The 26405-nt window shown below is 49.7% G+C and overlaps 11 protein-coding genes and 2 non-coding genes across 13 annotated transcripts; 4 read left to right on the plus strand and 9 right to left on the minus strand.

Moving 5' to 3' along the window:
* Nucleotides 1–500: 500 nt before the first annotated feature.
* BDQ94DRAFT_163586 (uncharacterized protein) lies at nt 501–1856 on the minus strand (the record flags this gene model as incomplete). Its single annotated transcript, XM_026769774.1, has 7 exons — nt 501–558; nt 589–613; nt 744–778; nt 960–1096; nt 1150–1174; nt 1294–1726; nt 1775–1856. 7 exons carry the CDS (start codon nt 1854–1856, stop codon nt 501–503), a joined length of 795 nt encoding a protein of 264 aa, XP_026620464.1.
* Nucleotides 1857–2893: 1037 nt separating this feature from the next.
* BDQ94DRAFT_t258 lies at nt 2894–2965 on the minus strand. The gene has a single exon. It is a non-coding gene; the product is annotated as a tRNA-Ala (tRNA).
* Nucleotides 2966–3144: 179 nt separating this feature from the next.
* On the minus strand, nt 3145–4820 carry BDQ94DRAFT_113144 (uncharacterized protein). Its single transcript, XM_026763603.1, has 2 exons — nt 4407–4820; nt 3145–4341 (listed from the first exon to the last, which is right to left on the minus strand). Exons 1-2 carry the CDS (start codon nt 4631–4633, stop codon nt 3366–3368), a joined length of 1203 nt encoding a protein of 400 aa, XP_026620465.1. The 5' UTR covers nt 4634–4820; the 3' UTR covers nt 3145–3365.
* A 696-nt stretch (nt 4821–5516) lies between these two features.
* BDQ94DRAFT_184580 (Arabinosidase A) lies at nt 5517–8107 on the minus strand. Its single transcript, XM_026774675.1, has 8 exons — nt 7743–8107; nt 7175–7689; nt 7043–7126; nt 6918–6994; nt 6837–6869; nt 6634–6785; nt 6095–6583; nt 5517–6039 (listed from the first exon to the last, which is right to left on the minus strand). Exons 1-8 carry the CDS (start codon nt 7884–7886, stop codon nt 5647–5649), a joined length of 1887 nt encoding a protein of 628 aa, XP_026620466.1. The 5' UTR covers nt 7887–8107; the 3' UTR covers nt 5517–5646.
* Nucleotides 8108–8200: 93 nt separating this feature from the next.
* BDQ94DRAFT_153879 (uncharacterized protein) lies at nt 8201–8884 on the plus strand. Its single transcript, XM_026768200.1, has 2 exons — nt 8201–8445; nt 8556–8884. Exons 1-2 carry the CDS (start codon nt 8443–8445, stop codon nt 8724–8726), a joined length of 174 nt encoding a protein of 57 aa, XP_026620467.1. The 5' UTR covers nt 8201–8442; the 3' UTR covers nt 8727–8884.
* Nucleotides 8885–9479: 595 nt separating this feature from the next.
* Nucleotides 9480–11137, plus strand: BDQ94DRAFT_184582 (uncharacterized protein; the record flags this gene model as incomplete). Its single annotated transcript, XM_026774676.1, has 4 exons — nt 9480–9659; nt 9961–9999; nt 10055–10441; nt 10529–11137. 4 exons carry the CDS (start codon nt 9480–9482, stop codon nt 10715–10717), a joined length of 795 nt encoding a protein of 264 aa, XP_026620468.1. The 3' UTR covers nt 10718–11137.
* BDQ94DRAFT_175609 (uncharacterized protein) lies at nt 11029–11949 on the plus strand (the record flags this gene model as incomplete). The annotated part of the gene is made up of 1 exon (XM_026772531.1): nt 11029–11949. The coding sequence occupies one exon, from the start codon at nt 11029–11031 to the stop codon at nt 11947–11949; it is 921 nt and encodes a 306-aa protein (XP_026620469.1).
* Nucleotides 11950–12334: 385 nt separating this feature from the next.
* BDQ94DRAFT_175610 (uncharacterized protein) lies at nt 12335–13338 on the minus strand (the record flags this gene model as incomplete). Its single annotated transcript, XM_026772532.1, has 2 exons — nt 12335–12842; nt 12905–13338. The coding sequence occupies 2 exons, from the start codon at nt 13336–13338 to the stop codon at nt 12335–12337; spliced, it is 942 nt and encodes a 313-aa protein (XP_026620470.1).
* A 1074-nt stretch (nt 13339–14412) lies between these two features.
* On the plus strand, nt 14413–14502 carry BDQ94DRAFT_t255. Its single transcript has one exon. It is a non-coding gene; the product is annotated as a tRNA-Asp (tRNA).
* Nucleotides 14503–14850: 348 nt separating this feature from the next.
* On the minus strand, nt 14851–16919 carry BDQ94DRAFT_184590 (uncharacterized protein). The gene is made up of 4 exons (XM_026774677.1): nt 16215–16919; nt 15792–16155; nt 15285–15734; nt 14851–15231 (listed from the first exon to the last, which is right to left on the minus strand). Exons 1-4 carry the CDS (start codon nt 16841–16843, stop codon nt 15154–15156), a joined length of 1521 nt encoding a protein of 506 aa, XP_026620471.1. The 5' UTR covers nt 16844–16919; the 3' UTR covers nt 14851–15153.
* A 677-nt stretch (nt 16920–17596) lies between these two features.
* Nucleotides 17597–19006, minus strand: BDQ94DRAFT_153883 (putative 2,3-diketo-5-methylthio-1-phosphopentane phosphatase). The gene is made up of 4 exons (XM_026768201.1): nt 18810–19006; nt 18376–18701; nt 17870–18298; nt 17597–17808 (listed from the first exon to the last, which is right to left on the minus strand). Exons 1-4 carry the CDS (start codon nt 18853–18855, stop codon nt 17701–17703), a joined length of 909 nt encoding a protein of 302 aa, XP_026620472.1. The 5' UTR covers nt 18856–19006; the 3' UTR covers nt 17597–17700.
* Nucleotides 19007–20157: 1151 nt separating this feature from the next.
* BDQ94DRAFT_184592 (MFS transporter) lies at nt 20158–21891 on the minus strand (the record flags this gene model as incomplete). The annotated part of the gene is made up of 5 exons (XM_026774678.1): nt 20158–20498; nt 20553–20807; nt 20862–20979; nt 21049–21453; nt 21529–21891. The coding sequence occupies 5 exons, from the start codon at nt 21889–21891 to the stop codon at nt 20158–20160; spliced, it is 1482 nt and encodes a 493-aa protein (XP_026620473.1).
* Nucleotides 21892–22355: 464 nt separating this feature from the next.
* On the minus strand, nt 22356–24836 carry BDQ94DRAFT_184595 (transcription factor domain-containing protein). The gene is made up of 2 exons (XM_026774679.1): nt 24223–24836; nt 22356–24153 (listed from the first exon to the last, which is right to left on the minus strand). The coding sequence occupies exons 1-2, from the start codon at nt 24706–24708 to the stop codon at nt 22423–22425; spliced, it is 2217 nt and encodes a 738-aa protein (XP_026620474.1). The 5' UTR covers nt 24709–24836; the 3' UTR covers nt 22356–22422.
* Nucleotides 24837–26405: the final 1569 nt, after the last annotated feature.

Raw genomic sequence — 26405 nt, forward strand, 5'->3', positions numbered from 1 at the left:
CTCGCAATATTTTGTTATATAGCTACTTATGACTTGATTCACCTGTTTATAGAGATTTACTTGGTTGTTAATAGTACTACTTGCCATTGATTTATAATACCCCGCGGCTCATTCAAACAACTCTTAAATCCATACCGTTCCGAATCGGGAACGCATGAGGTTACTACCCCGAGGGGTGGCCTAAGTGGTAAAATACCACCTGGTCCAGTGTATACATGTCTATATAAGCGGGATTCTAGGGGTCCGCAGGTAGCTGCGGGTAATGATGGTCTTTTTGGCCTTGTGTGAGCAACTCCCCTAGGTTGTTCTATGACAATAATTCGGTAAAATTCAATACGCTAAAGTGCAAACGTACTGTTGTACTATGTTATAATAAATGCGTCAAAGCATGATACTAACTGCATATAGTACTAATCTCCTCAGAACCTCTCCACCAGTTCAAACTCACAGTCTACTGGCATCCTCCACATCCACAGAAGAAAAGACACAAAAAGCTAATATTAGCTTCGCCACAGGGCTACTAGATTCCAGCACCGCGATGAGGTGTGAGCTTTATCGCTGGGGACCTGTCAATCTGTTGAATGCGACACAGGTACCCGCATCCACTTGAAGCCTATGCAACATAGGCTCAAGTTTCTTCTGCTGGGATTTTTAGAGAGATGAGGCAGATGTGAGTGTCCCTTTTGCTATGGAGTCTTAGGCATTAGCTAATGTCAGTCAGTCAGGTTGTCGAGAAGACTTACCTCCGATCTTGCAAAAATGCAACTCATCATCCAACCTGCGAAGAGTGGTAGTTTGTCATACATACTATGAGCAAAACATACCGGTTTCAGAAGCGGAAACATTCTGCAGGGTTTCGCCAGTCTTCAACGGACCCACATGGTATCCTAATTTCATCAACATCTCCTTTTACTAGGTGACATCAACATCATCATCATCCGGTGATTCTGACGCTGCACTGGTGTGCTTCGGGCACCACCGCCCAGATGTCGCTCGTTGCATCATTGCCCTCAAGTGGGGTGGCAGGTGATGGGACTTGCTGCAGATCGGTGAAAGCAACGGTGTTCCTGGGTGTCTGACCACCAGACAAAATAGACTTTGCGGATGTTCAAGAAGATAGAGGGAGCGGGAGTGCGCGATGGCGTCTACCTCGACAAGTCCCATGTCATCCAGCCTGCGAATGACAGTTAGCGAAGCCTTTCAAACTAAGAAGAATATGATAATGTGTATGAAGACTTACGCATCATTCTCAGGACCGGCGTCCTCCTGTTAATTCTCGCCGGATGGCTCAACCGTAGCCATCTCGATATCGAGATGGTCATCTTCAACCGAAGCATCGTGCGCCTCTTGCGGTGGTTGAACTGCCCCTCAGCATCCTCAGTCCGGTTGCTTACTGAGATAATGTTGCTTTCAGCGGCCACGTGCATAGGGTATGAGATCATATTGGTATCACACTCCTTAGTGAAAATATGCTTGCGAAGAAATTGGCGACGGAAGAGAAGCTTTTCATCATCAGTACCAGGCGCAGCTTCCACCACCTCGTTCAGCCGGGCGGTACTCATGGTAACATCTGCATTAGTGTTGGAGCGGACGAAGGTTCGATATTCATCTCCAACGCTTGAACTTTTCTCAGGTCGACTCTCGCCAGATGGCTCAACCGTGTCCATCTCGGCATCGATCTGACCATCTTCAGCTGAAGCATCGAACGTATCTTCCGCTGGATGAGCTATCCCCTAATATCCCCACTCCATTTCCTACCGAGATAATGATATACCTTCCAGCAACCACGTGCACAGAACGAAGGTTCGAGCCTCCAAGTACGGGCGTATTAGCACCATACCTGGCACAACCACCATGCGGCGTCGCTAATGACGCGACATAACTAAACCGCTGTGCCATTGGCTCCGGCAGCAGGAAGATAAACCGAACTATCGAATCTTCATTCAAAGCAGTAGTTTGCATTTGATCCTTTCTTCTCTGAAGCAATGACTGCATCTTCCGATAGCTGAGCTATTCCCTAGCCTTCCCATTCTCGTCCCGGCTGCCTGCTGAGGTATGTATGGTATTCTTGCTCTCGGCGGCCACGTGCAGAGGATGAAGGTTCGAACCTTCAGGTGCGGGTTTTTTCTAGCGCCATACCTGCTTTGCCATCGCGAGGGGGGGGACTACAATGTCGTTGATGAAGCGACGTAGTCGAAGCGCTGTTTGGGATGGTTGGTTGGCTGGCTGCGTGGATAGAAGGAAGACCGAGCCTGCGTTAGAAGAAGGCTTCAGATTGGGTCGCGAGTAGGGCTGAGGTGGCCTTGGTTTATTATAGAGGCTTTCATGCCATTTAGCCTTGTGTGGATAGATATAAGATATTTCGGGGAGTAATATTATAATGGATTTTCCGTGAGCATAAGAGTGGATAAATATTTTATGTTTGAAGATATATATATTTGGGAACTGTAGTAGCCGTTTCCACTCTCTCTACTATATATACGAGAAGGATTTATTTAAGGGAGGAAGTAAAAGGAAGAGAAGGAAAAAGAGAAAGAAGCGGCCTTATATAGACGAGGCCAATAGAGAGAAAGTTGAAGCAGCCTATTTATTTGAATCCTCAATGTTCCCAACGAGGATTTGATTCAAGCGACTATCCAAGTCACTCTTCTCATCTTGATTAACTAGCATCTACTGTATCCGGTGATTGCTACATCAGAGGTCAGGGAGGTGAATAGGCCATGTGGTGAAAGAGTAAGTAAGAGTGAAGATCTATTCGGAGGTATGTCGCCAATGAGTACGTACGGATCCCGACTTACAGTGATTTGTGAAATCAACAAGGATACAGACTACGGTAGATAGTTGATCTCGGGTTGATAAACGACTAGGAAGAAGGCAAAAAAAAACCAAAAAATGGAGCTGCGGGGAATCGAACCCCGGACCTCTCCCATGCTAAGGGAATATTATACCACTAAACCACAGCCCCATTTGATGAAAGATGAGTGGATCTTAGGAAATATTAAGGGAGCTGAGAGCCTTCATCTACGTTCAAGGATATTCCAGTTCGGGTGGGTGATGGTCGTTGCGCTACGGGTGGGTATCGTTGGGTTACAATTATTCAATGTACCCACGGAAAATAACATCCAAATACAGTCATATCAAGTGGTCAACTCCAGTGAAATTACCGTATAGCAATAGTTGTTTGATCGGAAAAAGTTGGGAGAAACATCAATAAAAAACATCAATAAACAACATCACTCATATTCGTTCCATTACATTCCGTCCTGCACAGCAGACTCTAGCACTAGTACTATATATTAAGTTGAAGTAGATTAAAAACCAGATAAACTTTTGTTCCCGTGCACATTAATCTCATACACCCACATCTAGACAATTGCATGTCCCGTTTGCTGCGCGCGACGACCCGTTCCCACACCATCCACTCCGCGCTCCTGATCCTTTCCTAGCCACGGCTTCTTCGCCTCACCCATCTCGCCCTCCATGATGAAGTACACAAACAGGCCAATGACGATCAGCACGAAGGCAATGGGATACAGGAATTGCACGGAGTAATGGAACACCTGGATACCGATGATCAAGCCCCAGAAGTTCATCGTCAGCAAGGAGATGTTGAAAAACATGGCCGATGACACCCGCAGCATGATGGGCGCCAACGTGTAGAAGATAAACAGCACTATGGTGTAGCCCGCAATGTACCCGCCGACTTTCTTGTCCCAGGTGGCGCCGTGGAAGGAGCTTCGGTCGAAGATGGCGCACTGCACGCCATTGATGAACATACCCCAGAAACCCATCTGGCCGACGACCTCATACATGGGCCGCTTGGAAACCATGAACTCTTCAAATAGGTTGCTGAAGGCGTAGATGGTGCAGGCTAGGAGGGCAAACAGGTCACCCTTCACTTGATCTTCGGCGGGGTAGTTGGCACCGCGCAGGTAGTCGGAGGCAATGAGCATGCCCAGGCCACCGCAGGCGAGGAAGATGCCAAGGTACTGGGTGATGTGGTAGCGGACGCGCAGGAAGATGAAGGAGATGATGGCGACACAGATGATGGTCCAGAAGCTGAAAAGCTCAGCGCTGAGCAGCGAGGTATAGCGGTAGGCGAGCACCATGAAGTAGTTGCCTTCGACGTCCAGGAAGGCAAGAATGAAGTACCGCCAGCAGTCACGGTAAAGCATTTGAAACCATTTCTTGAAGCCGTACTTGTAGAGGGTAATGCTGGTGTAGACAAGATTGAGCAGGATGTAGATCCAAAGGGTCTGGAAGGCGGGGATACTGTTGCCCGCGTTGGAGAGGAGGGTCGAGAAGGTGGAGGAGCTGATGTCGGCCAGCGCGATGATTTGACTATTTTAGATTAGTATCTGACAGTAATTTTCTCCGTAGGAAGAAGAGGAAGGAGATGTACTCACCCTAGAATCAAGACCAACCAGAAATCGCGGGTCTTCATGTAGGCAAATAGCCTGGCCGCGCGACCCTGGGTCGGCTGCTGCTCCTGCTGGGCCTCCTGATCATGCGGTTGACTGGTCTGCTCCGACGTTTCGGTCACAGTATGCACCTGCTCTGTCTTTTCCGTGGAATACTCGGGTTGGGGCTGCACGTCGGCAACGGCCGCGGACTTTTCATTATCGGCAGACATGGCGGGGAAGCCGCAGAATGCGACGAGCGCACGGGAACTGGAAACAGAAACAGAAACGGAAATGCGATGAAGGGTATCAAATGGAGCTTTTCGCCAGCAAATGTGAACGCAAAGCTCCGAAGTCGTTCACTGCCAGGACCGAAGGGCGCAAAGAAGAAAAAGGGAAAAGAAAGCAGAAACAGGTCGCAGGGACGAGAGGAGATTTAAAGCAGGCCGACGAGGCCAGACCGCGAGGGCGACACTAAAAAGCAACTAAAGCAAAAAAACTTCAGATTTCCTTATCGCGCGGAGTGGGCCGCCGCAGCGAATGGCAGGCCGGGTGGGGGTATTTCTATAGTGTAAGTAGAATGCAGTAGTGTCTCTCCATTCTGACACCATCAGAACCATCATGCAATGAGGACAAATGTCTCTGCATGAGATGGTGGTAGTCAGTACTTGTCAGAAGCCCATCGTTTCGATAATAATTGCAGAATGAGAACTGAAGGGGATCAGCTGCGGTAGAAAAGAACAGTGAGGGGAGCTGCAGACGGAAGGCGCCCGAACCCGTCTCGGCGCACGGCCTTCGCTTCTTTCCAGTTCGAGTGGAGAGGCCGCCCGTTTGCATCGGGCCACAACCAACCAATCCGCTTGTTTTTCCCTCCTTCGCTTACCTGTGCCTTGTTTTCATCGCATCCATTGATTCTTCGGTTGTGTTTCTGGGGGCTTTAACAGGAAATATAAAATAACCCAGAGGTACACGTTGGAGAGTCAGGCGGTTCTGTTGATTGGGGTCATTCAACTGCTATCCCCGACCGACCGCTACATAGCAGTCAGTCACTCTACTTCCTCCTGGCTAGTATGTGCATAGCCACGTGTGGTGGCGTTGCCTATCATTGGATAATGCCTTGTATATACAAGCAGGTATATAGCATGGATCTATCTCTCTATCGTGAATCAGAAATACTGCAATACATGACACCACACCTGCAGATAATATTCGACTTGCCGCCCATACGAATTCGCACCAATCAACGCTAGTTCGCCGCCAGGACAGCCACCGCCCATGCCGGCAAACTAAAGGTAAAAGTGCCATTGCTCGCCTGCACCGTCGATTCACTCGGCGTGACCAGCGTCTGGGTGTCCGAGTTATACGCATCCGGATCACTGTCCGCCAGCACCGTCAACTTGCCTGTGCTCGTTCCTGGGATGCTCACCGTGAGGTCTTGCGTCTCGGAGCCATAGTTGGCCAGCTTCACGTAGTACGAGTCCCCGGCGCTCGACGCAACCCAGTACAACGGTCCGAAGTCGCTGTCCGACGTCACCTCCTTAATTGTATCACCGCGGTTGCGCGAGAACATCTCCTGCACGTAGTAGCTGGTCGACAGGAAAATGTCACCGGGTGACTGCGTGTATCCGATCAGGTCGGGCTACCACTCGTTAGCTCATTCAGACCTGAAATCCCGTTGCTCAGTCGTGACTTACCGTCCACTGAGTCGAGTTCACTAGCTGGAGCAAAGGCGCATACGCCGCCATCTTCACCACGTCGCTGTTCCTCTCGAACCCGATCATGAAGACGGCTTCGGCGACCGATCCCTTCATGTTAGGCCAGTCAATCTCCCAGCGCGAGTACTCGCCGATGAAGTATGGTACCGAGCGGTTTAAATTGTCGAAGTAGTTGAACTGGCCCACCAGTCCATCAGGCGTGCTGTAGTCATGGTAGTCGACCCAGCTACCCTCGGGCATTGACTCGGGCAAGCAATCCGCCTCGCTGGTGCTGGCAATCAGGATAAGGTCCGGATAAGCAGCATGAATCGCATCATAGAAGGCAGTGAAACGTTCCGCGTAGGACTCGCATCCGCCTCCCAGCATGTCCTCATTGCCAATCTCGACCATGGTAAGGTTCCACGGCTCCTCCTGTCCGTTTGCCGCGCGCCACGCTCCATAGGTCGTGCTCGTATCACCCAAAATGTACTGCCATTGGGTTAGCTTCAGCTATCAATTTGATATGCCGCTCAACATACCTCGAGCTCGTTCAAGACATCGTCGATATAAGGGGTCAGTGCGTCGCCCGTGAGGGGGGTGTTGCCACCCGACTCCAGAGCGAACCCATCCCAGACACCGAGCACCGGTACGAGCCCCAAATCCTCACACCAGTAAAAGTATTCGTGAAGGCCTACACGCGTTAGTACAGTATCTAGATACTTGTATATAGCCCTTTACTTACCCAGTCCGTCGGTGTTATAGTAAGTCCAAGTGCCTATATACCGTCAGGGATGAATGCTTCAATCCTAATAATGAGACATACCTTCACGTCCGGGACGATCCCAAAGATCGCCGATTGTCTCGTTCCACTTCCAGCGGTTTTCTGCGCTGTTTCCCTCACTGCCTCTGATGAGCTTCTATACACTTACCGGGCGAGCTGAGACTTACAGGTTGTTACCGCCGGGAAATCTCAGGAAGGATCCTTTCATATCATCCAACACATTGGCAAGCTGGGGCTTCAGACCATTTTCCCTACACAATTAGCCCCTAATTCACTCTTCGGAGTATAGGGAAGCAAACCTTGACTTATAGGTTTCGCCAAAAAGCGTCAAGTAGCCGAAGTTCAAAGACGAGCCAGCAGCCACGCTTCCATCAACTGTGAGCTCGTACAAAACGTTGCCATCTGGAGCCTTGGTGGTGGGGAACTTGACTGAGGCTTGGGTGAAGTTGTCTGCTGTGGACGTATGGGTGATAGTGGTAGAGCCGTACTCCGTGCCGGTGTAGTTTCCAACCAGTCGGACGGTGATGTCGCCGGAGTAATCTCCCTTTATCCAGAAGGAACTGTGGAATTCGCTGCCATCGACTGGGATGCCCCAATATCCCTCATTGGTGAGACCCACCGCACCGGTAGCATCGTCCGCAATATTAAGCTTGATGGTGCTGGGGATGGCAGAGGTCAATGGACTGTCGCCATCAATGGCGATGGTAGCGTCACCGACAGCCGCCCAGGCAGTCAGATTAGGCGCCGTTCCCTGAAGGCCAGGGTTCTGCAGCATTTGCCCATAAATTCCTCCATCTCCTGAGTGATTGATATCCTAATCACCGTCAGAGGAACCAATTGTCTTTTACTGCTTAGTCTGCGGCCTACCTCAAACATGAAGCCATATAGGATGGGGCTGGATGAGTTGCCACCCTGGGTGGAGACCTTCAAGGAGATTCCGTGTGCATTTTGAACGAGGGAGAGTAGTAAAGAAACGGCGCTGACGCCCGAAAGAGCTGAAAAGGCCACCATGTTGCCGGCTGTCTGGAGGAAGCTGAGCCTGGTGTCATTGTTGCAAAGGGAGGATAGAACGCCTTTTATGACCGGACTTTCGTGAAATTAACCGGGGCACCAGACAATCCATGGCAGCAGAAAATGAGGTGGGGTCATCACAACGAGGTCGAAGACAATCAACCGAGAAGCCAAGAAATCGAGGAAGAGGAAGATGCCAGAGGAAGAGTGGAGGAGTGTGGAGGTGGAATGTGGAATGTGGAGGAGAAGAGAGCAGAGGGAGGAAAAGCGTGACTGCACGCGGCATGGACTTGCCCTGCCCCGATGTCTTGGATCCTCTCTTCTCCGCGTCCCTCCGAGCACCTCCAGTTGTTCGCTCCACCTTCAAGGTCATCTTTTTAGCCGCAACCACGCCGAGATCAAAGTGAACAGTGAGTTTGTCGTACCGAAATAATCCCGACGGCTAACCCCAGAATTCCCCGGCCCTCCATTTTTAGGACCCTTACCCGATCGTACGACATGCCGATCCATCCATTATTCAGTCATACAGTAGGTTTGGCGCATTAAAGCTCGGTTGATGGCCTCCATCCACGAAGATCTTTGTCTCTGATACATTCAGATAGCTGAGAAAATCCGTGGATGCAGCTTACCCAGTGCTGAGTCGCTAGTGATACATGAATAATCTTGATGGAATTCACGGGAATTTCAGTCTTCTCAAAAGATGGTCAAACCACTGTCTTGAACTCCCAGGGCAGGTGCTGGACTGTCGGTCTAGTCGGCCGCCTAAACATTGCAGATCCACCCAAGCGAAACTCTGACGTCGGCCGTGCACTTCCCCCTCATCGTTACTCCGCATTTTGATGTGGTTGATGTTCTCCGATCAAGGGAAAACCCCGGCGGGACCCCTGAGTATCCTCCGATACTGGAATAGATTTGGGTTCCTGATCCAGCCACAGCCGTCCCTTGGTTCTACCCGGCTTAATCTCTTTCCGGGAAGTCGCTGCCACCTTCGTCATAGCCAACTGTTAGAGTTTTCCCCTGTTACTCTATTACTTTCAATTTGATCTCGAGCCATTATCCTTCGACTTAGTCGCCTACCGTACTACCGTACTATGCGAGATGTTAAAAAACTTAGACCATTGTCATTACGGTTCATATCGGTCTTGAAAATCGGATGCAGTGTTCCATCACGCCTCACTGCAGGCACAGCCGCTTAGTTTACTTCGCGGCACATCTCACTAGATTCAGTCAGTCCCCTTATCTAGATAGCCGTACCCATCAATAGTACAATACTCCAAAAGTGGAAAAAGTCGACGGTCACGCCGATTTCTCACTTTCCAGGCTTACTTAGTTTACCCGTATCACCCGAAGGTCGGCGCTGAGTTCCCTTTATGTGTGCCAGTTTCAGTCGTTTCAGTTTTAGAAAAGCTTCTGATGAAAATCTCGGTAAATTAAATAGCTAGGTGAGGACCTGTCCGGAGAGGAAGATTCTACATGTTCTATTCCACAGATATGCAGATACACCTTGATATGCGGCAATCTATTACATGCTTAATATGAAGTATCATACAAGACCATGGTTCAGTCCTCTGGCTAATTTCTTTTCGCAACATTATGCCTTTTACACAGATGATGAGGGTGACAGATCAATTGGGAGAAAGAGCTCGTCTTAGCTTCACCATAGGCAATACACCCTGGCTACTAGACTCCAGCACCACGGTGAGGTGCGAGCTCATCGCTGGAGGCCTGGCCGAAATCGACCAGGCACCCGCCATCCACATGAGACCTGATCGAGTCGACACAGGCCTCAGTTCCTGCTAGGGATTCTAAGCAGGGGAGTCTTTCTAGCAGGGCATCTGATCGGAATCAACCAGGCACTGGTGTCCACTTGAGACCTGATCGAGTCGACACAGGCCTCAGTTCCTGCTAAGGTTTTTAAGCAGGGGGGATTTTCTAGCAAGGCATCTGATCGGGATCGACCAGGAGCCCGCCAGGATGTTGAGGCCTGATCGGATTCGACACAGGCCTCAGTCCCTGCTAAGGATTTTAAGCAGGGGAGATTTTCTAGCTGGACACCTGATCGGAATCGACACAGGCACCCGCACCCACTGGTATCCTGATCGAGATCAACCAGGTACCACATCCTCTTGAAACCTGTTCGGATTCGACGCAGGCCAAGGTTTTGCTAGGGATTTCAGCAAGGTGACCTTGGTCGCCGGAGCCTGATCGAGATCGACCAGGCACCTGCATCCACTAAAACCTTGTCGATTCGACAAGGCCAAGTTTCCGCCGGCAACTGGTCCTCGAGAAGCCTCTCGACTTCTCGCTTGCTGCTGTCGTTCCTCCTCCTGGCGAGCTCGCCAGGTCTGCGCCTCGAGAGCGCGCACGTCTTTACCGGTGGTCTAGCGGTTTTCGGCTTCCCCGTTCCGGTTTCCAGCCAAGGAATCATTGTTCGTCTCGACGGCCACGGTCAGAGGGCGGGTGCTAGAGCCACCAGACGTATTCGCAACACTCGGGCACCACCATCACGACGGTTCCGACGATACGAAGGAACCGAAGTGCTGGGGAGGTTGACAGTAGGAAGAGGGAGAGGGAGGGGGAGGGGGAACAGGGACTTACCGGGGCGAACAGTCTCAAGGAGGGCGAGTCAACATGCGGTATAGGAAGCCATTCTATCATCCCATGTTCTAAGTGAGCCTCGCTCAAGTAACAAGAGTCTGTTCCATAGGAATTCTCACCTCGGCTGCTGCAATGACCAGGCTATCAGGCAGCTTGCTATTCTGGTATACAGACATAGCGAAAAGGCCGTTTGGGGGAAGAGAGGAGCTATAAAAACGAGTTTGTCAACGTAAAGAAAGTAAAACCTGAACAGATCCTGTTGGCAGTGCCTTTTAAGATGGAAGCAGGCTGTAGTGAGAGGAAGAAAGAGGAGGAAAGGAGGGAGATAAGACAGAAAAGAAAAAGAAACACGAGAAGCGCGAAGAGCTAGCAAGTGAATTCAAACAGACAGAATCTTCTCTTTCTCACAACACAAGAAGGGCTGTACCATTGCGAGTATTCACTGAGCCTCGCACCCCCAATCATCTCTGCCTCGCCAGAGCTACATCCCACATTCCATCTATCTTGAGACTCATTCCTAGATATAAATCCTCATACCGTCATCATGACTGCCATAATATTACCAGAGGATCAGAATGGCTGGAGAGACCAAGCAAGGAGAAACAAGGTGGAGAATCAAACTCTACGGATGAACGTGAAGTTATATTCCGCATCGCATGTCAGCCACCGCCAATACCTCTTGTTTCGCACCCTCCTCCCTCCCATTGTACAGCCAAACCAGCTGAACGTCCAGACGTTTGGAAAACCACATCTTATGATTCCAGCCAATCAGCGGCTAAATTGTTTGGCGTTCAACGAATACATCGCGAATTTCACCAATAGACAGGCGCAGGCGACGGGGTGGGTTTGGGGTGGAACGGACCGCCTCTTTAGGGTCCCAGCAGTCCAACAACAGCAGGTCATTCGCAACCTGACTATCAACGGTATCAATCGCGGCGCAACTGAGTCGACCGTCAATACTGCCTTTTTATCGTTCTTGCACGCCCTTTCAGACTTGTGTCCGCAGCCTGCTCAACGCCTATGGACAACGGAGAGGAAGAAACTCGTGGCGGACTTCGGCACACCGCAGCCTGAGAGAAAATTCGTGGCCTACACAGACGGACAGCTGGAAGATGCCACCACCGGTCGGATTTTGGCACTCGTCGAATGCAAAAGATCATGGAGAGACAATCACTCTCCGAAAGTGGACATGCAAGAAGTGGCAGAGATAGTCGCATGGATTAAGAATTTTCCCGCGGTAGCAGGGGCTGCTGATTCACGAGTACTTTTGTCGAAAGATGGTACCGAGCTCTATATTTGTGTCTTTGGTTACGATGATGGATGGTTGAGGTACATGGAGGGGGGCCCGGGCTGTCTCTCTAGAGCTGGGTTTGCGACCATGCGCCGGTTCGGCCCCTGGGACATATGTCGGCCAACCGACATGAGGAACTATGCCCAGATCATTATGGCGCTTTTACTATTGTAACATAGTCATTTTAAGGGAGAGTCCAACCACACCAGTGAAGATTACTGCAAATAATCTCTCGATCTTTCTCTCCTTTGTTTTCCTTTCTTTCTATTTTTTTGTTTTTCCTTCTCTATCTCTCCCACAGATAACTAGCCATTCTGAATAAGAGTAGATGCAATTCTGGGAGAAGAGTCATTTACTACCGCAAGAAGTATGCTCACCAAGCCGCACAAGTATTCCTGTATGAGTACTGACTCAGATATTAGCCGGACGATGTTGCCTCAAAGTCACGATCATATATGGCCAGCTACTACTGCACAATGATCAGAGCAACCTAGCACAGGGTATCAAGTTCGGTAATAAGTAATTAGATACAAATGGCAAGTGCTTTGAACAAAATCGGTCAGGCTCCCGCCACAGGACGCGCAAACAGCCAGGACATAAATAAATCGAGTGGAGCGTCCTGCTCTCTCTCGAAGCTATAAAGCTTGGACAGATGAATGACCAGAAGGTTTGTGTTCAATGAGGCACAAAGTAGTCGTGCATGCTGTGGGCCCACAAAGGACACGAGTAGGACTGGAAACTTCTGTTCATCTGGGAAGGCTGGGCTTTTCTTGGAAAGATCTTCAAGCTCTTGCTCATTCATATCAGATAGACCTTCCATCACCTCCTCACTCTCCACTTTGGGCTCCTTGACACGGCTATGCATAATTGAAAGAATGGCAACGAGCTCACCACCCAATATTGAGCCATCTCTGGCATTCATTGGCTGGTAAGCCACCGCGGCAACATGGGGAAGTGGTGCACTATTGCGACTCTGTGGTTCAAGGAAAAGGCGGATGCCCCAGCAGCGTCCTGTAGGTGGACACCATCCGATTTGTGTGGCGAAACTCATGAAAGGACTCGGTGGCCTAAAGATCAGCATACTTTATTGATTGAACCAGTAATTTTAATTGAAATGTATGGTACTCACGTCATTTTGTGTACTCCGCAGAAATCCATCAGTGATGAGTACGGACGATGGAAGACTCGGTTGGCAGTAGCCCATTGGGTGAAGAAGAAAGCAGCTTCTTGAGAACAGTTCTCTTCGTCGGTCACCAACCATCCATTTTCCCGAGCCTCGTCTCTATCGGACAGTGGGATGTAGTTGGGGAAGGGAAGACGAGAAATTGTGGGGTGGGCTTGTAAAAACGACCGAGGCTGCGGGACGAACGGTACCGATGACAGATCTTCAGAGCTTGACTCAACCTCCCAAGAAGAAATAGATATATCATGCTCTTGCAGAAACAGCGGCAGGACGTCCCCTTCTGAGCCAGAGGAATTAGAGACGAAGGGTGTACTATGCTCTTCCCCGATCACTCCAAGGTATAGCGACCTCAGTTTCTTCCGAGCCAGACTCTCCGTCATCGTAAATAATAGTCTGGAAAAGAGGTTTGATTCCAGGTCAAGGAAAGTAAATAGCCGATTAGTTGACCTTGGTAGTTGCGGATAACTGTACCTGAAGGCAAAAGAGAGGGTGGGGGGAGGCAAAGAAAAGAGGATCAGAAGCAAGGCCACAATCATGTGACAGGGTATTCAGTGACAAATATTACCCCCGGTGTTACTAGCAGTTCTGAGCTCAATGTGAGTGAATAATGACTCTATGTTGGCTTTTCAATTTCTTATGTTCGATAATCCAACCATGGACGTGGCGGCCCGACGAACTTTCCCGAATTTGGTCATATAGCTATGGGCATACGGCTGTTTCCAGATCGGTGAATACAGCAGTGCTTTTCGCTACTAATCCTGCTGGAAAGTGGTGTTAGTGCCACTAGACGTTTGGTACAGCAGAGCTATTTCGATAATCATATATTGTAGAACAGTTCTCTTTGTCGCTTCCACACCTCCCGGCACGGCGCCGGGCAAACCACCAAAGAGAGTGCCATGTTCTGTTCTGGCCCTCTACCTCACTAGGAGAGTCAAGCGGGAGAGCGGAGTATGGGATAGCAACAGGTATTCTCAAGGAAGCTTGGTGTCTCTTCAATTGGCCCTGTTCCTTCTTTGCTTGGTGCCCCAACTTATCCAAGGGTAGCTTGGCATATCAATGCAATTTCCCTGTGCCAATGCATTTCAGAATTAACAGATATACCATACTGTAGACTGGTGCATTTCTGGTATGATAATGATAACAGTACATTGAGTTTACTGAATTGTGACAACTATTGTTGCGCGGCTAGGGTTGCGGCAATATATATCCGGCAACCATAATAGCAGGTTCTAGTATTACTTCCTAACAAAAGCCTCCAGTGACCAAAGGGAGGAATAGACCATGTCTTCGGGATCTAAATATACTATAGATATTATAGACACTGCATATGGACTAGCAAGCGACAAAATACTCTATAGATAGGTAGTGCTACGCTGCCTCGTTGGGGTGGCAATTCAGTCTTTTAGATATCTGCCAAGAACATAAAGCAAAATAAAGCAACAACAAATAAGAAGTCCTCGATGGTCTAACGGTCATGATTTCCGCTTGTCAATCCCTTTCGGGAACAAGCGCGGGAGACCTGGGTTCGACTCCCAGTCGGGGAGGTTCCTTTTTGCATCTTTACTATCCATCTTGTTCATCTGCCGCAAACACGGCACAGGCAAATTACCTGCCAATTCACTTTTTTGCCACTCTAGCCCATGTAGTATCAATATTAGAGAGACTGGGCGATTTGACACCTCTTCAGCTTATCCTGTGTTTTATCATAATGGTCCATGTCCTATTAATTCCACCCAGATAAACTTTAAAAATATGCGGGCCTAGACGGGAACTCGGATGATAACCTTCCGTTATAGTTTATGGGCATTGGTAAATTTTGCCGTTGGATGGGCTATTCTGAAGGCGTGGGTGACAGAGTATCAGACGCTATGCTTCGCTGCACAGAAGCCAATCACCCAACTATCATGTTTTCGATCACTTCCATCGCTTTCATCAATCGCTAATGATCTACCCCGCCATTCTGTGCCATGAGCCAAAAGCCGGGCATTCCAGGAACCATTCGAATATCATCCCTTGACTGCCTGCTGGCAACAGAAACCATACAGGTACTCGTTCCATAAACATTTTAACTTACCCTGCACGCCCTTGCTAATATTTTAGTCTCGCTAAAACTACAAGAACAGATCAAGAAAGCAAGCAAAATACAAGGCCCACTAAAGATAAAGCGACCGATCAACATAGATTCAAAACAGTGATCATGACTGGAGAATCCGCCGAGCTGCTTCCATATCTTCCTCCGAAGGCATATTGACAATCATGAGATATATAATATTCTGTCATTATTATCTTAGCATCTGCAAGCTGCCGGAAAAGGGTTCATACGTACCTCCTTCAGAAGTTTTTTGATTCCTCCAACGGGACTTACTATAGATCCTGCCTGGCGAAGGTCTCTGATTCCCCGCCCACGACCGGGAACGCTTTGGCCACCAGTCGAAGCTTCAGTAACTGGCTGTGGATAGCCCTCTTCGCCTTGCATCACACTTCGCCCTTGCGGATCTTCTGCCGGCGATCGACCAAACCTGGCTGCACGAATACCAGCCGCCAGTCCACCAAGGGACAATGGTGGCGTTTCAATCGACTGCCTGCTGAGACCTCTTCTACCATCGGTTCCACTTATGCCGCTTCGAAGTTGCACCAACCTCTCACCAGTCATATATCCACCCGTGAGTAGACCGACCAAGGAGCCGCTGCTCGCAGGGTGGCTAGGGTCGGCATAACGGGAGGTGAATGTTGGCTTGTGACCCTGGCTCAAAGCGCTATCTGGATTCTTCATCATCTACAATATCCTGGTCAGTACCAATCCTCCACCATTAGTGTGGTCTCGATAACATACGAACTTGGCTTGTGACCTTCGGTCCCAGTAATCCGAGACGAACTCCTTTCTTCTTTTCGCACCCTTGAGTTTCGACTGGTTGTCTCCCCGGTGTTCTGCTAGCTCGTCAAGGTCGGGAAATATAAGAGGTGCACACTCCGAGAAGGGCAATGTGCCGTGCGTCTTAGCATCCGATGACTTGAGTTTATGTCGGACCTTGTTCATTAGTCCTGCTCCACCATGCTCGATGGCCGCCGAGATCGTGGAGTTCATATCGAAGGTAGCATAAGGTGAGTCGGACCCCGGCTTCCATGTCATAACCAAACAGAACAGACCACGAGGCCGGAAGAACTCGTCATTGATCTTGTCAAAGAACTTGTTGGTCCTGCGTACTCTGCATCAGCATCACACAAGCAACACCACACCATACCACGCAAGCCCTACCTTCTCCTACCATCAACAGCCATCGCCACATCAGTCGCCAACTGTATCAGAATAGAAACAGCTATCGAAATAGCCTCAGGTATGAACATAGTCCCAATAGATGCCAGATTGATAGCCTGCAACCACGGAGTCGCCTGACACGCTCGGTTCGATGTCTCCAAAAACTCAAGAAACATGGACTTGTCGATACCAAAGTCCTCCAGGACGGGAGCATAGGCTCGAATAAAGCCTCTCTTGCGAGACTTTGGCCGTCGCTGAGGCAGCACCACAGGACAAGATAGTCTGGGCGAGCCCGGCGAGGGTGTTGTATACGGAGGTGGAGCGGGATAATTTTGGAGGAACGAAACTGCTAAACCCTCGATATCACCACTGGCAGGCTCTGAATAAGCGCGATGCTCATTCCCAGCTAGTTCATCTTGTGCCTCGTCAAGAACCCATTCCTCCTCGTGCTGTTCATTGATAAGATGTTCGACTTCGGTGTCCTCCGTAGTTGCTTCTCTGACCGCATTGTCCGAGTCTGCTGCTTGCGCCTTTTTCTCTTCTCTGCTGGCTTTATAGGCTGATATGCTCTCCGAAGCTAGACCGATGCCGGATGCGATGCCCTTGACGAGGGTGACTCTGAGATCCATGACTTCTGGCGAAGCGTTATTGCTGATGGTGTCGAGGAACAATGTCCCGAGGCCGAGGCTGTGGAGGTGTGAGAAGTGATGGATAAGTGAAGAAGAGGTGAGATGACGCCCATCAAGACAAAGAAGTCTTATAGTATTCTCTACCTCACCCTTAGGCTGGATGCTTTGGCCAGATCCCGCAACGCTTGCCCCGATTAGGCATCCAGCGCGACGGAAGTGTCAGATTACGAGGCTGTGCTGCAGCCACACCAGGCATCAGCCATTACATTTGTTGCGGGGTCAGGCCTTCACGTTGAAGAAATCATATGGGTAAGATAATACATTTCAGGACGCCTGACTGTGCTAGGTGAACATAAATCTGACTATTGGCGCTGACAATTATCTACGTGTGAGGGCTGTGCACAAGGACAGTTCGTATCGGTAACCAGCCCCATATCAACCCTGTCACTTATGGCAGCAATGCTTAGTGCCAGGGGTATACTCCGGAGCTTGTTGGCTCTTGGCAGTTGCTTAGCCCTGGGTTGCCACATGGCTTGCCGATGGGACTACGGTTGGATGAAACATGTGAATCTCGAATCGATTTCCTTTTCGGGATCTCAATAGTCATTCTCTTGTTTGACAAGTTACGGTCTTTGTCCTATTCCACTGGATAACACCAATCACCCAAATGCAAGCTTTCGTAGTATATAGCCAGCCTAACGCCATTCCAATTTTCAGCCACATCCGATATACAACAAAACCCCAACAGAATAGGTTTGAAATTAACATTCATTTGAACACATCTAGGATCTATGAACCCAGCTCACTCCACCAAACGCCTGAAAATGAGTCATCCACACATTAACTGAAATCGGCTCTCAAACTCGGATATCATCCGCATTCTTGGGTCGGTATTCGGAGAAACTCTCTGGCCAGAGGAACATCTTCTCTTCCCTGGATGGTGTGGCAGCGACAAATTTCGGAACCTATCGTCATACTGTCAGCTTCCATGGGTCATGCATCTGCAACAATTAACCGTGAACTTACAGCCTGCTTGCTGGAAATCCGCCGCCACATATTGGCCCGGGGGTTAAACCGGGCAGGCTTGCCCACGCCCTTGGTCTTCTCCTGGTCCTCCTTCATGATTGCTTCTACTTCCCGCTTGACATCGGAAAAGGAGTCGAAGCCAATGTAGGGGATCTTATTCTCAATGCAATATTCCTCCAGCCTCAGTCCCTTGCGCGCGAAGAGGACATCCGCTTCACGAGCAGCCGGGAGGTCGGACACTCCGTCACCAATGAAGATGATAAGAGGGATCTCTCCTTCCAAGGCATCTTCTGCTGCTTGCGCACGACCCTCTTTGATAGACAGGGCCTTGTCGTGGCCAAGCTCTGTTTCATGCCTCCAGATCGGCTTCCACTCCGAGCCGTCGGACTTGATATCTGCATCATTGGCGACAATCTGAATGCGCGATGCCTGTGGCAAACAATCAGCAACTGACCAACCAGACCCTCCAGACCCTCAACTCCTGTACAAGAAGAAAATCAACATACCTCTTGCTCTCCTAGGAAAGTGTCCAGCACTTTCTGCAAGACCGGCTTCAAACCAGCACTGATAACATTGAAATCGATTCCCTTCTCGATACAAAACTTGTGGAATTCCTGAAACCCAGGATCAATATCCAATTCCTCCTGCATCACATCGAAGCCGTCCTCGAAGGGGATCCGTAGCGATCCCCACATTTCTTCGGAGACTTCACGGAATGAGCGCTCGCCGGACTTGATCTGCTCGTCGAGCATTTGGCGGCGCTTGGCACCACACCCCAGGTTATCAAAAAGGACATGGCCCGTATCTTGCATGAATATCGTTCCATCGAAGTCTGTCCGATAGGTCGCTGATTAGCGGCATGGTCCAAGTGGAGATACTGATCCACGGCACAAGAAGAGCAAGCGAACAAGCAAGACGCAGAATCATTTCTCTTACATACCTGAGAAGCAGACAATCTTTCTCGTTGTGTTACCGTTAGATGACATTTTTAAGCAGGTACGTGTTTTTGACTGGACGGATTGAAAGACCGATAAAACTATAAGTGAGGATAATAATAATAACGATAATAATGATGATGTACAGATGGCGAAAGCCCAGACTAAGAATAGGAGGATATGCCCCTGGTGAAATAGCTTCGGGGAAGACTATGAAAAGTAAAAAGGAAAAAGAAAAGAGCAGAACTTGTGGCGACGAGAAACCGGACCTTTCCCAATGACGTACCTGGGCTCAGAAGAACCGGCAATGATGCGACCACTGCCGACTGACTGACTGACTAACAGTAGTCTAGCCCCAGTGGATCCAAAATTCCCCGGGGGGTAAGTTGTTGTTGTTCCATCCGGTGGGACCAACAGGGGACCGAATAATGGTGCGGCATGAAGGAAGGGGGTTTCATGGACGGTGATTGATTGAGAGAAAGAGAGAGAGAGAGGAGTTGTGGCTAAGGTTGGATCCGATCGGCAAGCCGAGGGACACTAAACGAAGTAAGTCAAGTTAGGGACTGGATTGGCTCTGGGGTTTCGCTCTGTTTCTTTCCTGAACGTCATCGCCTCTTCGGTGACATAACGAACTGTTCTGATCTCCTACCCTTTATCCGGTTACGGAAGGTATCGCGAGTCAACTTGCTCCGACATCAACCACCCACATACATACTGGACTGACAGAGCATTGAAACGACACTCGATTGTTGAATTGGGATATACTTTATAAGTCGCCTTGACTATTTATATCTTCGTATTAAGTATGCATTCAGTTTTCGAAGATACTCCCGCGTACACATGGTACGCCCGGTTCCCAAGAGCCACCCGCCACACTCTCTTGCCGAGGAGCGGTTCCGCAAATCCGGATGAAGCCGCTCGGTTAGCGATGGGTTATGACAACATTCCTTCTCCACCCAGGTCTTTTCATGTCCAACCAGAGGCCATGCCATCCTCTAGATATTCATCAGTGCATGCACACTACTCTCCACGATCTGGACATATAATCAAGAAAGGTCTGAATAGGGTATCTGTAGTTTGACTATCTCATCATATATGCATGCATTTAGTGAAGGTTGTTCCCGTTCCCCTTTTAGGATATGAGACGGCCATCATCGCATTCTATATATTATCCTAATGACTATTAACAACATCTCATATCGAGACATTCACTGTAGCCAGGCATCACCTGATCCTCTGCCACCTCGACGTGGTCGGAGACCACCATCTCTGACACTAACCAGCCAACCAGCCATGATTTTGAGATCTAGATATATCAAATACATACATTCCTCCCTGCGTCCTGACACAACATCATGCGGAATTGCTAGTACTCCATTGACTTTTCGCGCGAATTCTCTTGCCGAACGCAAAGAAGAGAAACGGAACGGGGATCAAGACCGCCGCAACGCACCCGAATACCGTGATGCCCCAGTTCACTCCGATGCCCTGGAACATCGGCTGCACAAAGAGAGGGAATGCACCCGCCAGGATGGATCGTAGAAGAGTGGTGGCAGCAACAGCACTTGCGCTGAAGCGCAAAAACGTGTCGACCAAATAATTGATTGAACTTTGAAAGATAGTAGTAAACCCAAAACCCGTGAAAGCGATGCCAACGAGAGATGGCCAGTAGTTGATGTGAGGCGATGAGGTCCCTGCTTCTAGTCAGTGGGGGTTCAGGAGATGTTGTTGGGGAGTTATGGACTGACAAGCAAAAAGGAATAAGCCCCCAGTGAAAGCAACCCCTCCAACCATCATCGGAGGCAGTCGTGCTTCGGGGACGGGTTTGCCGTTATTCTCGCGAAGCTTCCGAAAGTAATATCGGTTGTTATAGACGTTGGCCAGAGCCGCGACAAAAATTCCGACGAGGAGGGCGACGAAGGGAAGGCCTCCTGTGACATGCCCCCAGCCACGCTTCTCCTGGAATTCAATCGGAAAGCTTTCGAGGTTTACATATAGGATGGCTATTGAAATAGTGAGTAACCGCATTCAGAACCCCTGCCAAATTGACTACCGACCGTAAACGAAAGACCCATAGATCGACATGAACAGCCCGATTGGGGTGTTCAATATCTGGAAAGGGCGAATTAGATATTTCTGCGACATCTCGGAGATAGACACGTCCCATTCTTCGTGCTATTGTTTAGTTAGCATGAAACAAACTCGGAAGAAGCCGCAGGTCTCTGAGCATCCGCGCTTGCTCACCTTCGCGTGCAGGGCCCAATTCTTGCCTTCCAGCCGCAGTCGGTGTGCTTTTTGGACCAACAGTGCGGGCGCATAGCTCTCATCTAGAACCAAGAAGTCCAACACGGATTGCACTACCATCAAGATCCCCGTCAGGTATTCCGTCCAGCGCCAACCCAGACTACTATTAGACACAAAGGCCCCGCCAATGATGGGACCAAGACAAGGACCACCAACGAGAGTGACCGAATAGACGACGATGGCCACACCGCGATGTTCTGGCTTCCAGATATCCGCCATAGCACCGCCAGTTATTGCCACGCTAGAGCTGCCGAAGAATCCAGAGAAGAATCGGGTGATCATTAATGTCTGGATATCCTTTGCCGTTGCCGTTCCGAAAGAGAAAATCCCGGCGATGAAATACGGCTGCATCACAAGTCAGCTCGATTGAAATGGTGATTTAACGAGTCTGAACTAACGGTCGCATGACAGGGAACGTACTAAGATGGTGACCATTTTACGGCCATAAACCTCGCTCAAAGGTGCCCACAGCAACGGTCCCAGCCCAAGACCAAAGACCAGCAAGCTGATTCCCAATATGGATACTTCCTTCGAGACGCCGAACTCATGCGCGATCGGCTGCATTCCCGCGGAATAGATTGCCGACGCAAAGGTGATCCAGCAGGTAGTCATTCCGTATAGGATCGTCGTGATGGCCTTCTTCCGAAAAGGCCAGTTGATAGAACGGTATGGATCATCTGGGCCATTGAAGTCAACCAGAACATCAGGGGTTGTTGCCTCGTAGAGTAGGGGATGAGCCAAAACAGCTTCGCTTTTGGTACGCTCTTGGTGGTCGAGAGACATGATTGATGTTAGCACCCGGTCTATAAAACGATAGCAAGCAAAGCAGCACTGCCACGTCTCACTTGGGGAATCCGTCCATTTATCAAGCGTCCACACAGATGGGGTACTCGAACAGATTGGTCTTATGCGCACCGATGGCCGAGACGGAAGGCTCATGCAGTTTTGTTCGGGGCCGCATAGGCTTATCCGAACCCCCGCTGACCCCTGTCATAGTCCGTGTGATCCCAATGACATCGAGCTTAGACCCCAGGGCCAACTGAGCTTCTCCGGTCGGTCGCACTCATGGCGACCATAATGAAGAAGCCTGCCTTGTGCACCCTCATCCAGAATAACATCGAATCGCTTTTATCCTTACTTCTGCCCGCCAAACCTTTCGCACGCTCGTACCTACGAATATGGCAATTGATCATCAAGACTAAATAGTGGTACAATTTCCGCTGGGATGGCCTCTAGGAGTCGTGTACGTGATGGTCTTATGATGTGAGACCTGCAGTATGCCGAAGAAAGGGAACTCATGTCCCCTGCTTCACCTCATTCCCGATTGCCCGGTGGATTCCTGATCCACTCCGGAACCAGCCACTCAGGAATATGGGAGTCATCATAAAGAGGGAGCATTGGCCCTATATTGTCGCACGGTTCATGTGCGGAGCTCTCAACGTGCGGAGCACCGGGGAAAAGCTCTTCGAAGGGATCCAAAGTCCCCGCCAAGATTCCGCTGGGCAGATCTCCTACCACATTACAGGCTGTGTCGACAGGTGTAGACACATATGCCGCGTTCGTACCCCAGCACATCTCGGGGCCTAGAACCCCTTGCATACTATCTCGATTTGGCGGCGCTCTCTGTCTCCCTCTACCGGCAGGGTCTAGCTCCTGCATCTCTCGTATGTACTGTGCCTTGGCCATCAGTCGTCTAATAGGCCGCCATAGCGTACCCTTTCTCCCGCTTTCCTTCATCTTCCAATTGTTGTAAACGGTATTGACGTACTGCCATGCGCGGTCACAGTCTGCCGAAGGGGGTCGGGTGCAGATCTCAGAGAGCACAAAGGCAACTGCATGCCATTGGATGTGTGTCTTTGAGTGCCAACTCCAGTGAGCAATGGCCTTGTTAGTGAGGACTAAGCTGGATAACTCCAGAACCTCAATAGATGACATGAAGAGTTGATCGCGCACAGGGCCCGATAAATTGTCACCATGTTCTTTCTCATCTAAAAGATATCGTGCAACGAGCCACGCGCGTGCAACCATTAGACGGGCTACGAATGTTGAAGCCAAGCCAAAAGGCTGCGAGATATCACAGTGCTGCAAATATCGCTCTTCAAGGCGATCGTGCAGATTCTGCACTAAAGCTTCACGTTCTTTCAGAGATGGTCTGCCAGTCCCAAGTCTCGAACTTCCCAAGCCGGGAGCCACACAGCTAAGCTTCCACATGGTCCGCATGACCTCACACCTAATAAGACAGAAATACATGCCGGTTACACCGGTCCGCTCAGTTGGTAGCTCGCTCATGTCGGCAGTCAGGTCAGCATCTTCAACATTGAGTGGTAGCTTCGTGTCAAAGGCTGAGTCCCGCACAATCGGCTCGCAGCCGTGGTACTCTGATGAGCGAGCATCTAGGAGACAAATGTGCCACCACAACCGCCGGCGTAGCTCTGTCTCCATAGGCTTAAGCCCAAACACGACGCCATCACGGTGGAGACCCATGGCTTGTGCGATGTGAAAGATGAGTGCTGTGAGAGACCAGACGGTCCGGGAGTCATCTTCGTTGCGTAGCGCGAAAAGGAAAAGCACGGCGGCTTGCAATAGCGTGACGCTTTGCGTATTCAGCAGGTCAGCACGAGCCAAGGCCTGTTCCACGGCGAAAAGATAGGTTTCTGAAGCATGTGCCTTGGAGACGCCAATAGTTCTTAAGCATTGCTCGGGCTCCATGCTTATTACTGCAGAGTAATATATGGCGAATAAGAGGGCTTCGGTATCCTTATCAAGCGATTCGAGAGACGCAACCGCATCCCAATAATTACGAGCTAACGTGGGCATATGGAAGATACGCACCATCGGAGAGACGTTCTCTTGGAATACCCCGAAGAGGGTCACCGACTCAGTCAAGGGTGGATGGTAGGGATGAAGTGAATGAGCAAGAGCCCGAAAACCTAATATTGCAGCATTTGAGCCCGTAGGCAAAGGTCGCTCCGGAACGGGCTCCTCCAAAAAGGCAGAATCCTCTTCAACCAAGGGCTCATGTAGTAGATCCCGCAGCTCTGCAATCTACATCGTTACTCGTCAGCATGAAAGCGAATGAATGCAGTGAGAGTCTCGGTCGGGACCCAGACATACCTCATCACCCAGATTCGCCCAGAGGACGTTACTGACATAGTAGCTCCGTGTATCATCTATCAGCAAGCGGCCTAGATGCTGCTCAATGGAATTTTCTGAGTCTGAATTGCTCGTGCGGGGGACAGATTGGATACGGGAAGTCTCTGACGCACGGCTGCCTGCTCGGGACGATAGGGCGACTGGCGCTGCAGGTGAATGGGTTGAGCTTCCCTGGTTCTGATGATACTCGAAGCTCCTTATGATAGACTCGAGCCTGGTTAATCGGTGCGACAACTGCGCGTTCACGGCATTGCGGGGCCGCTTAGGAGCCCTGCCGCGTCCGGGGGGATATATACATTCCACGCCCGAGCGGCTGCAGTTGATACAAGGCCGTTGGCGGTCACATTTTACCTTTCGCTGTCGACAAGAAGAGCAAGTGCGGGCGTAAGACTGAAGTGGAGAGGAAGCATCAGTCGGACTATGTGGCATTGACGATATGGTGCTCATCGTAGGATTTCTGTAAAGCAGCGCTAGAGATGTCGTATAAAAGGGAGAGAGGAGCAACTGTACGCCCTGCTCCAGACTATCTGATCCTTATTCGCACGTCTCAATGGTAGGAAGAAATTGGACAAATGGGTGCTGCAGTTCAACGTTCTGGCTGAAGTGAAGTGGCATCGCCATGTTCGAACTACTACACGTGGGGCGTCGCCAAGCCGCATAAGCTTATGCGACCCCGACCAGCCCGATCGAGGCCGCCTTGTCTTGTCGCTCACGGACAATCGTTGACTGTGACTGACATTACTTGCCCACTGAGAACGACCTACCATCAAGTCCTCATACGTATAGCTTCTGTTTCAGTCTGGGGTTGGATATTATGTACCTCAAGGCTGTGATCAATGCCACTCGTAATAACACACCATGCAGAGAGACTAGGATGTAGCGCTTTATATTGGCATTCATCCATAACAGATTGGTATACACTCTCTCGATATATTCGACCGCAGACCAGCATTTTGGTAGGGTAGGGGCATTCCAAATGGCTGAATGTTCCCAGCAGAAAACTTGATCAATTGTAGTAGAGACGCCCTCCCTACAGTAGATTGCGTTCCTCGTCATTAATCGAGTGAAAAACAACCGAGGTTCAGAGACTCTACATGCCTCACTCCATTGAAAGGGGTCGTTTTCCCGGGCTGACGACTTCCTGCCGTGTTTTCGCTGAATCGCATCCACTCCACATTAACTGGGTCTACTCTGGTTGACCCTGGTGGTTTTGTTAGTATGGTGGAGCTCTGCAGGGATCCGAATCCTTCAAGCAGTGAGTCTCCTAAGCGACACCGCCTGCTTAATATAGCCACGCGTTGACTTCCAAACGCGTAATAATTGATGATTTTCACTGATTCTTGGTGTTTAGTAAAGATGCCTTCCACTCCTGAGCCTACCTCCCCTAAAACGAATTCAAAACGCCTTGACTGTGATGATCGAATCCGTATTCTTACTCTTCGTGATGCTGGTTTAATCTATCAACAAATAGTTAATCAGCTACAGATTAGCTATCGCCAAGTTCAATATACATGTCAAACCCAGCAAGCTACACCCCGAAAAGCAAAAGGCAGTGCATCTAAGCTATCTGATGAAGAAGTTGATCAGATTATACAATGGATATCAAGTTCAAAACGTACACATCGGCTGCCATTTTATCGTGTTATTAAAGAGCTTGAGCTCCCTGTTAGAGTAACAGCTTTGACGCGTTCCTTGAAAAAAAGAGGCTATATATATTATAAAGCACTTCGAAAACCACCTCTTTCGTCAGCTAATAAACAAGCAAGGTTAGCCTGGGCTTTTGAACACCTATACTGGACACGGGATCAATTGAATTGAATACTCTGGACTGATGAAACCTGGGTAACTTCAGGCTTTCATAAACAAATATACGTGACTCGCAAGCCTGGTGAAGAGCTTGATGAAACCTGTCTCCGTACAAATCCTCCACGTAAGCGTGGTTGGATGTTTTGGGCCTCTTTTCACAGCAATTTCAAAGGACCATGTCTCTTTTGGAAGAAAGAATGGAGGAGTATCAACACTGAAAGCTATACTGAACGGATTGTTCCTATTATTGATGGTTATATACGCTTGGTTGAACGCAACGGACAACGACTTCAATTAATGCAAGATAATGCTCCTGGTCATGCAAGTAAGACTACTCT

The sequence above is a fragment of the Aspergillus welwitschiae genome (assembly GCF_003344945.1).
Source record: "Aspergillus welwitschiae strain CBS 139.54b unplaced genomic scaffold BDQ94scaffold_59, whole genome shotgun sequence".
Taxonomy (NCBI): domain Eukaryota; kingdom Fungi; phylum Ascomycota; class Eurotiomycetes; order Eurotiales; family Aspergillaceae; genus Aspergillus; species Aspergillus welwitschiae.